General features: G+C 45.4%; 1 protein-coding gene across 2 annotated transcripts in view; it reads left to right on the top strand.

Moving 5' to 3' along the window:
* map3k5 (mitogen-activated protein kinase kinase kinase 5) overlaps positions 1 to 13,428 on the top strand; it is a 69,495-nt gene that overhangs the window by 42,164 nt on the left and 13,903 nt on the right. For both annotated transcript variants that reach the window (XM_076037640.1, XM_076037641.1), the window contains exons 10-18: positions 1,245 to 1,398; positions 1,527 to 1,634; positions 2,852 to 2,904; positions 4,114 to 4,209; positions 6,208 to 6,289; positions 7,463 to 7,596; positions 9,943 to 10,070; positions 10,198 to 10,334; positions 11,827 to 11,932. In XM_076037640.1, coding sequence (XP_075893755.1) covers positions 1,245 to 1,398; positions 1,527 to 1,634; positions 2,852 to 2,904; positions 4,114 to 4,209; positions 6,208 to 6,289; positions 7,463 to 7,596; positions 9,943 to 10,070; positions 10,198 to 10,334; positions 11,827 to 11,932 — 998 coding nt within the window. The remainder of the gene's footprint in view (positions 1 to 1,244; positions 1,399 to 1,526; positions 1,635 to 2,851; positions 2,905 to 4,113; positions 4,210 to 6,207; positions 6,290 to 7,462; positions 7,597 to 9,942; positions 10,071 to 10,197; positions 10,335 to 11,826; positions 11,933 to 13,428) is intronic.

Here is a 13,428-nt window from a genome sequence, read left to right as displayed (position 1 = left end):
CAATAGAAACTTCCTTATTAGAAATTAAATATTGTCTTCAAGTTGCTTTTGTAAAGTTCTGATATTGTAGTCCCCCCCCGAAATGCTATTTAGAAAGCTAACGCTAGCTTTGACTCGCACAACGCCAATTCATATTGCCAGCATATACAATAGTAACATGATTATCTCTCCTGATTATTGTCAATAAATATTTTACAGGTTTGTTTTTTTTTGTATAGTCATTATTTTGCTGTTGGCTGCATCAGATCCACGCAAATGGAAATTATTTTGTCAATATTTTGTCAATCAGACAAAATAAGAAACCTACATTATTGCGGTTCTCCTACTCTTGTATATTGAGTATCAGAGTTTCTTGGAGTATCTTGTGTACACATTCTAAATGTGTTTCCCACTACCTGACCGTTTCCTTTGTCACCATCTTCAGTCCCTACTTTTTCCATAAAGTCATTGTGCAGTTTTGTTCAGTGGATTGGCGCTACATCTTTCTAATCCTCAGGCTATTAAGCACGGTGGCGCAGAAGCGAAAAAGTGGGAGATTGCGTTGCGGCCGTAAATTTGCACAGCTGCAGCGCGCTGATGAGACGACAGCTGCTTTTTTTCTCTCTCTTTTTACATTCACACGTGCCGCACATTCTGCGATTCTATGATTTTAGCTCGATGTGATAATTATCTGTCGCCACGCTCATCTCTGGGAAAATTCTATTTCTCTCGGCCTCAAACTCAAAGTCAAGCTGGCGTAAGCAAGAAAACATGACGGCTCTGCATCATTTGCCCTTGATTAGCCTTTAATTGCGCTTTATATTAAGCATAGATTAAAAAAGAAAAAAAGAGGCTCTCTTACCACAACATCCATTCCTCAAGGGTTTATGAGATCATGCCAGGCGCACACAACATGCGTGTAAACGTGCCACTAATGGCCCTGCCGCTCCGTGTTTGCGTTGGTGCTGCGAGAGCTCTTTAAGTCGGTTTTAATGCCGCGAAGACAAACGAGTTCCCGGCCCTGGAAACGCGATCTCGCCGCGTTGTTTGTTTCTTCTTCTGTGCTCACCGCTTTGAAACTAAATGAAACTCCTCTAAATTATGTTGGGGTTTTTTTTGTTGGGTTTTTCTCCCCCCTTGTGACTTTTTGATGGCGGGCGGGATGCCGGAGAATCTTCCTTCCCGCTGTTCAGCAGTTTAATTGCAAAAAAATTCAGAGTCGGTTTGATGTGCTTTACGTTTTTGCCCTTTCTGCTCGTTCTCAGGTATCTGCGCTCTCTGGTGGAGACCATTTTAATCTACCAGCACTTCCATAAACCCGGCGTGGAGCAGCCGGCGCCCAAACAGGAGCTGGTGGATTTCTGGATGGATTTCCTGGTGGAGGCCACCAAGACAGACGTGACCTCCGTGCGATTTCCTGTAGGTTCACAAGTCAGCCGTGCACCACACGGACCAGTTTGATCAGGCTACAGTGGGAGGAGGGAAAAATGTCTTCGCCCTGAATGGTGGGTGCAAGATGAATGATGTGACACGTGTCTGTTTTACAGGTTCTGATACTTGAGCCGACCAAAGTTTATCAGCCTTCGTATTTGTCCATAAACAAAGACGTCGACGACAACACGGTTTCCATCTGGCACGTCGCCCCCGACGACAAGGTTGGTATTGGTGGTCCGATGTCACTGTCACTGAGATGAAACAGCGGGAGGTCTTCCGTTAAGTGCAGGGTTTGATAAAAGTAGCAAGAAAATGACGACACATCAGATGGGAGTGTTAATAATAATGTAAACAAGGTTAATTTAAAGCAATCCTTTGAAAGAAGACAAATAAAGACAAACAACCAGGTTTCAGCCGTGCAGGACTGAAATGCTTGAATTGAATGTAACGCTAACGTTAGCCAAACAGCTACCATTAGCCGGACAGCCACGGAAACATGCTAGCTCAGGGTGGGCAAACTTTTTGACTGGCGAGACCACAGTGGGTTCTGAAATTTGACAGGGGGAGCCGGAGCAGCAGCAGATGGATGGAGTGTTTCGGTGACCCACCTCGTAGGAGAAGAAATGTGTCGAAAACATGTGCTTCAGTTGAAAATGAACAAAAGCCGTAACATCAAAATATCTCTTTGACGTCCTCTTTGTTGAAGTTAAAATCAAGCGAATGAAATACGGCTTTTGTCTCGTACTAACAGTTACTGTTATGTTATGGTATTCTTCAGAATATCGTCATCACTGTGGCAAAAGAACGCCAGAACGGAGGGAAACTAAAGCATTCATAAGGTTTATTAACATAGTTTAAAATTCGGCGGGCCAGATTAAAAAGTTTAACGGACCTCAAATGGCCCCCGGGCCGTAGTTTGCGCATGCCTGTGCAAGCTAGTTCAGTGCGGTGGCTGTTACAATTGAATTTTGTCTTACCTAAGCCATTTGAGTCCATATAATTTTGCCATCCAAAGCTCAGCTGCTCTTGCTTTGCTTTATGTAATTAGACGAGCTAACAAATGATAACATCAGAGGCGCTTATCGTAAGTAGACATTAACAGATGGTGGACAGATTGCTGCTTTTCCTGCTTTGTTATCTTGCATTAGATGCTCGCTTGGCGCTCCTTTGGTGCCATAAGGGCGGTGCAGCTGCCTCATTGATTATCTTCTAATAATGTTAATGCATTGCAAACTTAAAACTCATCTAAAATTCATCAGAAGAAAATTGCCCCGTCAGCCCCGCTGACCTGGCAGCTTGACGCTGTTCTTCCGTTGCTAATGTGATGCAAACCTTTGAGGTATTTTTTTTTTTGTTATTATTATTACTCCCGAGGTGGCCGAGGCCATGTTCGGTGATGCTGCGATCTGTTCATATTCATTTTTGATCTGCCCCACAGAACAAAGGCATTCACGAGTGGAACTTCAGCGCCACATCAGTCCGAGGCGTCAGGTCAGTTTGGACTTTGTCAGTGTGGCACGTCATCATTCTTTTTGTTGTATTTTCTACCTCAAACTCTTGATCATTTTCCTTCTCAACGATGTGATATTGACCCTTGTAAAGCAGCCCCACATGAATAGTTTCAGAAAAAAAATAGCTTACTCCAGAAAACAGCATATTCAGCCATTGTGTAAATTGCCCCCCCACAACAGAGAGAACCAACGATGAAGTCTCGGCGACCAATGCAAATTCACAAAGGGATGATTTCCCTGAACTAAACTTTTGCATACTTGCAATTAGCGTCATGTCAAGGAAGTCAAAAGTGTGGATCCACTTCATTAAAGTGGATCAAAATAAAGCGATACATTAGTATCAAGGGTCTTGCTCCCAGTTAGCTGCCATCTTGCACCGCCATATTTCTAAGGAAGCCTGGTGTGGACAATCCAGTCCGCCTGACAGCGCGTTTCGTAATTAGGCTGAACGTTTGTGTCCTCAAATGAACCAACGAAGAAGAAGGTGGACAAGGTTTGGGTATCCAGGTTTGGGTGCGCAGGCCAACGTAGCTCACTGGCAAGCTCGGGAGAGGGAGGAGAAGCGAGAAAGCACACTGGACCTTTGACCTAGCAGACGCTCTCCTGCCGATAACTGGAGAGCGGGCCGGGCTGAGGTCAGAACTTGAGCACGTCGTCGCTCCATCAGGAGACTCCGCCGGAGACCACATCCCTCCTTGACTCGTTCTCCGCCGTCCTCGGGAGGAATTCGGTGTCAGATCGGGCAAAGACGGAGGGCTCGCGCTCGCACGTTGCTAGGGAACCACTCGTTCTCCGTGCCCACTCAGCCTGCAGTCAGCCGGCGGGACACAATAGCGGCTGTGCAGGCAACAATGACGGCCACACACACACACACACACACACACACACTCGGCCGTCTGGCTCTGCAGCTCCCGGCCTTGGCGCGCTCGCTTAACCGCGCAAGTGCTCGTCTCGCCGGATAAGTTCGCAAACAAATGCTTCTCTATTTCCAACATCCCTGCACGAACCAGCGTCGCAACACTGCTACCGCACGCACGGAACATCACTCCCAGCTGCGCGGCTCACGCTGTTGGTCCGTGCACGCTGGGATTTCTTGGCAGGCAGACTTTGATACCTGAGGCCGTTCGCCTCGTTCGGCCTCCGCGTTGCCGCGGTGCTCAGTTGTTTTATTTTTTTTTCTTCTCCTCAGCATCTCCAAGTTTGACGAGCGCAGCGCCTTCCTCTACGTCCTTCACAACGCCGAGGACTTCCAGATCTATTTCTGCACGGAGATGCACTGCAGAAGGTCTGTCCGCTCTCACTCTCACTGTCAGGCCCGGCACTGCTGCAGTCATCACACCTTGATGTGCCAGGTTCAGACGGAAAGAATCGAGGGGAAAACGCCACATCCAGATTTGTGCTGGACGAGCCAGAATACAGTGTCTATCACACTGAAGATTGAAAATCGTGACATCAGCGGTCCGTGTGAGTCTTTGCATTTGTGGCTGCATTCAACCCCTAATTGATTAGCAGGCCAAGAAAGAAACACCAGCTTTCAACTGGATCAGTAATTCAGTGGAGTTGCTCACCCGGCACACAAGACATTCCGACATCTTGAATTTACTTCCGCCGTCATGCAGGCCGTATAGCATTCGCAGTGGTGTGACTTCCCGTCACCTCTGTAACTCACGCGATGCATTGAAATGTTTCAGCCAATCAGAGCGAGCCGACACACAGCAGGTACGAAGCCGTGATGTCGCGCTCGTAATGAACTCTTGTCTCGGGATTTTCTGGCCTTTAGAAAGATCCGTCAAGAGTCCATGACTTGAAAACACAATGGAAAGATTTTATCATGAGCCGTGTCGTGTGAGGCACTGACCCACTGGAATGTAAGAACAAATCAAGCACGAGAAACATTTTTACACATCAGTCATGGTTGTGTTCTCACACAAAGATTTTTTTTTTATTTTAGATCCTTAAGACGTATCTGCCTCCCTATACCTACCCCCCCACCCCCCTCCCCCCAAAACACACAGACACACACTAGTTCAGACCCCACTGGCAAGCTGCTGCGCTCAGGCAGCAAAATTTCCCACTTCCTGTCTATTACGGCAGAAACAGACCTTGTCTCTTTCTGGCGCCGTTGCGCCCCCCCCCCCCGAGGCCAGCCGAGCCGAGCTGAGACACCCGGCTGTGCAGACTCGCGGCTCTCACATCAGTGGCTCTCTCTCTCCCTCCCTCTCTCTCTCTCTCCCTCTCTCTCTCTCTCTCTCTCTCTCTCTGTCTCTCTCTCTCTCTCTCTCTCTCCCTCTCTCTCTCTCCCTCTCTCTCTCTCTCTCTCTCTCTCTCTCTCTCTGTCTCTCTCTCTCGGACACTTTGAGTTCCATTAATGTGAAGTGCGAGAGCCTCTGATTCATGGTGCGCCGCTGTTGTCATAGAGCTGCTCATCTCGGGAGAGGCGAGACGAGGGGGCGAGGCGGCAGGAAGGAAGGGAGGGGAGGGAGTGGATGGTGTGTGTGTGTGTGTGTGTGTGTGTGTGTGTGTGTGTGGGGGCGGTAGCGGGGGGTTGGGGGGGCGGGGGGGGTTACGATTGTGTCGGCGCGTGTGCACATGTGACAGCAGGACGGCATGTGCATGCACGGGGCAGCAGTTTGCAAAAGGTCATCACGCATAAATCCAGACACGTGGGCAGCAGGGGAGCGGCAGTGCAGTGTGGTGTGAAAAAAAAAAAAAACTGTTGAGAATCATAAACGTATGTTTTGAAAAAAAAAACACAACTACACGTGGAGTATTTATGCTTTCATGTTTCCTTATGGACGTGGCGATACTGTGTGATCTGACGACTTGTTGAGGGTGTAGCCCTGCCCCCTGGAGCTATGGTGCTATGGTAGGAGATGACTGGCTCGGCATTCAATACATCTATAGGGTTACTTTTTCAGCAAAGACATAAGTAGTTGTGATAAGTGGATCCCCACGGGTATTTTTTCACAGTTGAAATGAAGAAAAGAAAAATGTTGAAAAGTGATTGTCTAATTTGTGTGATGCAAACTCTGTGGACAGCGACTTTATTACGGTTTGGTGTTAAAAAAAAATCCCCACTGTTACTTCAGCATGATATTCACCAGCACAAGATATAACGAGCTGCTTATTTCTTTTGCCTGCAAGTGATTCTGCGAGTCTTGCGAGAGCAAATGGCAACAGGCTTTGTTGTTGGTTTTGCGGCGACTCTTGGTGCCCGCTGAGGGATTCATTCCTTTCTCTTTAGCAAAATGCGAGTCTACACAAGTCCGTCTTTCTCCTGCAGGTTTTGCGACCTGGTCAACAGCATCACGGAGGAGGCCTGGAAGGGACCGGAAGAGGGCGAGTGCGACGCCGACGCCTTGGAGGTGACACACTTTTGACTGAGCACTCACTCTGAATAAAGAGCCTAACAAGCACATATACGCTACAATGGGGAAGTGAGGGGATCTGTGGCGGTTGGTGCCCGGCGGGCTGGTCTTGAGTATTTTGCCAAAGTGCTGATGCACTGGAATTGTCACCACATCACAGTGAACTAATGGCCCCTCCATCAGGTAGCCAGTACTTGAAAGGTGGACCTATTAAAGTGGCCGGAGGATTAGAGTTCATCTTAGAGCCCTTCTGGAAACAACAACCCTTCACTTTGTCAAGACGCCACAAGGTGTGATAATAATAAACATAAATAAATAAAAGATTTCCTAAGGCAGTGCTCGGTGGTGATAGAGCAACCCGACCCACAGCATTCTCAACGCTGACGCCTCAGACATCCTGTTGACTGGTTGTGATGTGTTTATGCGCGCGGTGGGTTTTTCTTCTTGTTTTTTTGTTTTGTTTTGCGCTCTTGGCCGGGCTGTAAATGTCACAGGAAGGATGACGAGGCTAATGCGGTTCCACCCGTCACAAAGAATAAATCGGCGGGGCTTCATTTCTTTTTTTCTTCTTTTGTCTGTATTTATTCCCGGTGCATTTCGAACCCCGGTGTCTTTTAGAAAATGTCATGCAACATTTTCCAGTGGCTAATTACCTCCCTTAACACCTGAAAGAAAAAAAACAATTTGAAACAGTAAAGGGACTCGGGAAGGTTTCTGTGTCAGCGAGGGTGCTTACAAACGCATCACGGGACTGCAGAGTAACGTGAAGTAGGAGTCATCATTGGCATAAATACACTCGGTTCTCACTGTGTCCCGTTTTTATTTAGCTTTTCATAAAAGCAAAACAACTGTAGACATTTTATCGCACATCAAAGGCAAAAAAAAAAAAAATGTAATAAACTCTAACATCATGAAAAGATGATGTGATTTTGCAAGAAATCGTTTCAAGACCTAAAAGCCGGAGCTTCCAAACTGATTGAATTTTCATCTCTGCTTTATTCCAGCGCTGGTTGCCCTTTTTTACAAGTTATTGCCTGAAATCAGCCACGTGTCAACGAATGGCACACCTGCTTATTATATGACTGCGGCCGTCGCATTGATTTGACTTAAATGTGCGCACGTGTCCCTTACGGAGCGACTAAAGAATGTGTCCCGTCTTCTTCCCGGCAGTACGACTACGAGTACGACGAGCACGGTGAGAGGGTGATCCTGGGGAAAGGCACCTTCGGCGTCGTGTACGCCGGCCGAGACCTCAGCAACCAGGTGCGGCTGGCCATCAAGGAAATCCCAGAGAGAGACAGCAGGTGAGAAAGGAAGGGAGGGGGTGGGGGAGGGGGGAGGAAGAAAACACGCTGCACGGTTTTGCTCACTGCCACATGCTGTGATTTCCTTGTAGTTGAATGCATCCTGGTACAGAAAACACTGGCTCCACTGTGTTTTTTTGTTCGTTAACCTGACTCCCTAATACAGTGGTGGAAAAAAGTTTTTGGACACCTCATGCATTTGTGATGTTCTGTATAGCGCTAAGAATCTTCGGTCTTGAGTCTCCAAGTGCAGTTAATTTTCATGCTGTCACCAACACTTACCCACATGCTTGCTGCACGTGCACTGTTGAGTCCAGCTCAGAAGTGGATTATTCAGCAAGAAGACGTCCTTTGGAACACGTCCAGAGTGCAAGAACTACAAGGAATTCAAGTTTCTTATTTTGTCTTATTAGCAAAATAAATAATAGATCAAATAATTTCCATTGTTTGTGTGCCTGCGATGCAGCCAAATCTTTTGAAACGGCCCAAAAAAAGTTCTCTGTCAAATATTTAAGAACCATAATTGGACATAAAGGGTGTCCATGAAGTTTTTTCCACGACTGTAATTAACATTAAGACCATCATCAGCATCATGACATCACGTTTGACTTTGGATTTTGGTGTAAAAAGGCTTCTTCCACTTGAGGCCACTGTGCCTTTGTATGGCCAGTACTATGTGCTGGGCAGTGACATTACTGATACGTATGAAAGACGATTAGGATATTACAGCAAGGAGATTTGTATAATTATTATTTATTAAGTTTTCATTTTCGTATTTGAGTTGAAATTTCGTAAATAATGTCGAAATTTTGTGAATGAAGTCAACGTTAAAAAAGACAAAATTTTGTGAATAAAGTAGAAATTCCGTGAATAAAGTCAACGCAAATAAAGTGGAATCTGGCGAGTAGACTGGCTGGATGGTGGATTAACCCAGTTACCCACAGTTAAAAGTGAACTGCTGGAAACAGGTGTATCCCACAAGGTTCACACAGTAATCAGGAAACTGGCGAAAACAGAAGTCCTCCACTGGACTTGCGAGAGCGGAGCCATTAAACTTTATTCTCAACATTCTGTCTTAGCTCACATTGATACACTAATTGAAACATTTTGATTTTATTCACAAATCACAAAAAAATCTTTTTTACGTCAACTTTATTCTCGAATTGGAAATTCCATCTTAATGTTTTTCTCTTGTGGCCCAATCCTCCCCCGTAAATACGGCTATTATTTTGGTGTGCTCACAATTTATTTTTTTTATTTTTTTATTGATTTAGATTTTATGCTTGAATTGTTTTTTTTTCCTGAATTACTTGAATTCATATCAGTAGGAATTTGTAGCTTGACTTTATTTTCATCTGTACTTGCGCCATTCTGCTTTTCTCTCGTTATGGTGCCATAAACTAGTAAAAGTCGTGGCCCAAAATCACTTTTCATTCAAAAATGACCCCTGTTGTTGGAGTCAGATTGTGAGGCCTCACAGTTGCCCCCCCCACCCCACCCCCGCCCCCCGCGGTAGCTGCTCCTCGCACAGCTGAACGACAACGCCTGCCTCTAATCACTTCAGCCAGTCAGCAGTGCCGCTCGTCAGCCAGGAATGTTGAGAATTTAGGTAAATAAGTCGACCGTGTGGGAACCGAATGTGGAGACGGGGGGGGGCCCGAGCGAGGGCGCGAGTCTCGCAGGCTGCGCCGAGTCGGAACGCGTGAAAGATTCTGCCGGCTGTCAGCTTTCAGTCTGAGCGCGCCGGTGACATTTAGCGTCGCCCTCGAGGAAACACTCAGCGACTCTGCCGTCTCTTTCAAGTCTCGAGCGCCGATCGTCAGGCGGTCGCTGGCTTTGTTCCTGCTGCTTTTCATCCCCAGCGAGACAAACAACACACAAGTGCTGCACGTTCACAGTTGAAGTCGAGTTCATGGACTGCTTGATACTCGGCAACCCCCCCCCTCCCCCTCCCCCCGGCCCTAAAATGTTTAAAAGCACAACATTGTATGTTTGTGCCAAAATCCAGTAACTTGATCAAGTGGTAAGCCGCTCCTTTGTGTTTGAAAGAGCCGATGTTTGACAGCTTGACGAGGAAAAGGAGCCGCAAATGAACAAAACACAGGAAAATATTCATCAGTTGCAGAAAGTCAGAGAGAAAGTGGACCAGCAACAATTGATAGGGTTGTTTTTTGTTTTTTCACATTTACCCATCAATAACTTATGAAAGATTTCTTTGTGATTGTTCAAGGGTTGCTCTCTTTTAGCACCTTCATTATCATCATCATGTTGGTAATTGGAAATGTTTTTTTCTTTAAAAAAAAAAAAAGATTCTTTAACTTTTAAAGTGTTTTGTTGAATTTCCAGATACTCGCAGCCGCTTCACGAGGAGATCGCTCTGCACAAACACCTCAAGCACAAGAACATCGTCCAGTACCTGGGCTCCATCAGCGAGAACGGCTTCATCAAGATTTTCATGGAGCAGGTGCCCGGAGGTGAGACTGCGCCGTTCTTGCCTCGGCTTTGACTCAAAACCTGTTGCTAAAAATATAAAATGAAAACCAAAAAACAACCGTGTGGGGAAAGGTGTCGTCTCTCAATGGTGAAAACTCTGGTCCCCAGGCAGCCTGTCGGCGCTGCTCAGGTCCAAGTGGGGACCCCTGAAGAACAACGAGCCCACCATCGGCTTCTACACGCGGCAGATCCTGGAGGGCCTCAAATACCTGCACGACAACCAGATCGCGCACAGAGACATCAAGGTGACCTGCGTCTGTGCTATGCTTTTCTCCGCCGTCGCAGGCTCGAAAACCTGTCGAATTCCTCAAATTCCTCACAGTTTCTACGGAATTTTGCTGAAAGGAGATGTTGTTTTAGCCCGAGCTTCCCGCTTGTTGTTGTAATTTGTTTTTTGGAGTATTAAGGAATAAATATGATGCATATCCTGCATACGATGACTAGTAGATAAAGTAACTAGCAGCTGGCCAGCGCTGAGAACGGAAAAAGATAGCAGTAGAAGGTAGCCGTCGGTTTTTGGATTTAAGACTAAAAGACAGTGGGCAGCATTTTAGCACAATGAAGAAAAAGGACCAAAAAAAAACTACATTTAAGTGATTCAAATGAATAGTAACTATACAAGATTAAAAGTATTTCAGGTGAAATCAAATTATATTGCTAATTCTTTTCTGACTGAGATGCAACAACAGCTGAATAGCGGCGTGATGGAAGTTGTTCAAGGTAGAAAATCAAGTACTTTTTATCTCGCAGGTTGAGTAGTGCGCAACATTTAAGCGATGTGCCTTAGAGGAACCGTGCAAAAACAGTTCTGTCAGATTTTAGCCCCGCCGCCAAACAAAGATTTGCCAAATCTCTCGTGTCCCTCTGCAAACATTTTTCACCCATCAACAAATCAACCCATCAACTCTTTTCCAACCCTGAAATCTCCCTCCACCTCGCAGTTTGACATATCTGCTGTGATGATGGCAATCTGTCAAGTTTAACTGCCTTTTATTGCTCCCGCTCAGGTCATATAAACCTTTGGAAAAACTCCCACGCGTTTCGGCTCCACCACGCCTCCGTCCGGGGGGGGGGTCACTTTGACTCAGTTTGACTCAGATTGACTCCTTGGCGAGGGCGTGCAGCCGGAACGCGTGGGAGTTTTTAGAAGGTTTGCATGACCGAGAGCGAGCAATAAAAGGCCTTTATAACTGACGGAGAGCTCCTTGAATTCAACTTATCATCATCATCCCATCAATAGTCCAGAAATGTGCAATATAGGAGCCTCCTTCCTGTAATGTAATGCTCATTATTAAGGAATGAAAAGCCAACAGTTAACTATCATTTTTCTTCATTGTAACTACAAAGCAGACACATGCATCCTCCACTTAGATGCCACTATACGTTGCACCCTGCTCCATGTGTTTGCCGCAGTGATTCTCCCGTTAGCTTATCCTCTTAAAGGGGGGAGGAGGGGCCTCCCTGAACTGATGGCAGCCCTGCCGCACGCTGTCACTCCTGCCCTTCCACCTGATTTAACAACGCGGCCATGTGAGCCAAACGTTAATCGCTTTGTTTTTGTTGTTTTTTGGAAAGCGGGGACGCCGACCTCCTTTCTCACGCCTTTGCCTGTCACTTTCAAAGACTCCCCGTCGGCCCTTTTATCCAAATACCATCTCCCCGATGGTATTCAGCTCAGCAATGTGTGTGTGTGTGCGTGCGCTTGCCGTTCTCACACGACTGTCCCTCGTTTCTCAGGGCGACAACGTTCTCATCAACACCTACAGCGGCGTCTTGAAGATCTCGGATTTTGGCACGTCCAAGAGGTTGGCCGGCATCAATCCGTGCACGGAGACCTTCACAGGTACCACACACACACACACACACACACACACACAGGATATTATATATATATATATATATATATAAATATATATATATATATATATATATATATATGTATATTACACAGGAAAAGTGTGTAATATTTGGAGATTTTGAAGAGAAACCGTGACATCAAGTGGTTACATATTAGATTGCAGAGTTTTTCACTCTCCCACCCTCTCTGAAGCTTGCCAGTAAACTACGGTGGCCTGCACACACAAACCTGGATACCTCGTCCACCTTCTTCTACATATATATTTTGTGTATATATATATATATATATATATATGTATATATATATATATATATATATATATATATGTATATACATATTATATATATATATATATATATATATATATATATATATATATATATGTATATATGTATATGTACATATATATGTGTGTATATAAATATATATATATATGTATATGTATATATATATATATATATATATATATATATATATATATATATATATATATATATATACATATATATATATATATATATATATATATATATATATATATATGTAAATAAGAACCATTCTGAGGGTGGAAAAAACCAAATAACTTTTATTATACTGCGAGTGTACTCTTTCATTCATGTATTTATGGACACTATATTAAGCTTATACCAATATAGAAATGGTAAATCAGGCCACATTTTACACACTGGACATTTAAGATGCTCCTCTGAAAGAAAACACAAGCAGAAAATAGCTGACTGTTGCTATTCATAAGCTCCTGGGTGTGGAGTCTATCTGCCCACAGGTCAAGGGGCCCGTGTGACCATGTGATCTCGACACCCCCTGCCGGCCAATAGCGGCTCCCTCAGACCCGCGTGGGCCCAGAAGGTCTAGCAGCTCATTGGCCGCAAACGGGGACTCACCCTGAATAGCAGAGCTCTTTCAGGGTGGGGGGGGTGGGGAACTGGGCTGGTCCTTTTTATAGCCTGGCTCTGCTATAAATGTGTCGTCGCCTGTTTTTAGCTCGGCGCACCACAAGTTCTCTAAAAGTAGCGCACACTGCCCCGGCAAGTCTATTCTTAGAACAAAGGAGCCCTTTCAGCCCGCGGGGGGAATCTGCACGTTTGCACGGCAGCGCCCAGCGCAGGACGGCACAGAATGCTTCTTTGCCGCCGCGCACTCAAGGCCACGAGCTTGGCTTAACCCGATAAAGCTCCGGTTGCTGTAACAGCTATTTGCAGGGAGTGAAATGAGGCCATGAGGCTCAGTGGGACAGTTTGTTTTTCTGGCATATTTAACCAAATGAAGCACTTTCCAGTGTTTTTGCACTGTTCTGCTTGTTCACACACCTTCATTTTTTCTTTTTTACTGAGGCTGTCTTAAAAGCAGTTGGAATTATTTTTTAGTTTTTTTGCATTACTTTACATTACATCTTTAAATTACCCTCAGTTGTCGTTAGACTGTGCGCCAAAAGTGACGTGTGTCAGTATGAGAAACATTTT

The sequence above is a fragment of the Nelusetta ayraudi genome, unplaced genomic scaffold, assembly GCF_046127955.1.
Source record: "Nelusetta ayraudi isolate G7.1 ecotype Tasmania unplaced genomic scaffold, CSIRO-AGI_Nayr_v1 ptg000052l, whole genome shotgun sequence".
In the NCBI taxonomy this organism is placed as follows: domain Eukaryota; kingdom Metazoa; phylum Chordata; class Actinopteri; order Tetraodontiformes; family Monacanthidae; genus Nelusetta; species Nelusetta ayraudi.
This window is presented reverse-complemented; position numbering and strand designations above follow the sequence as displayed.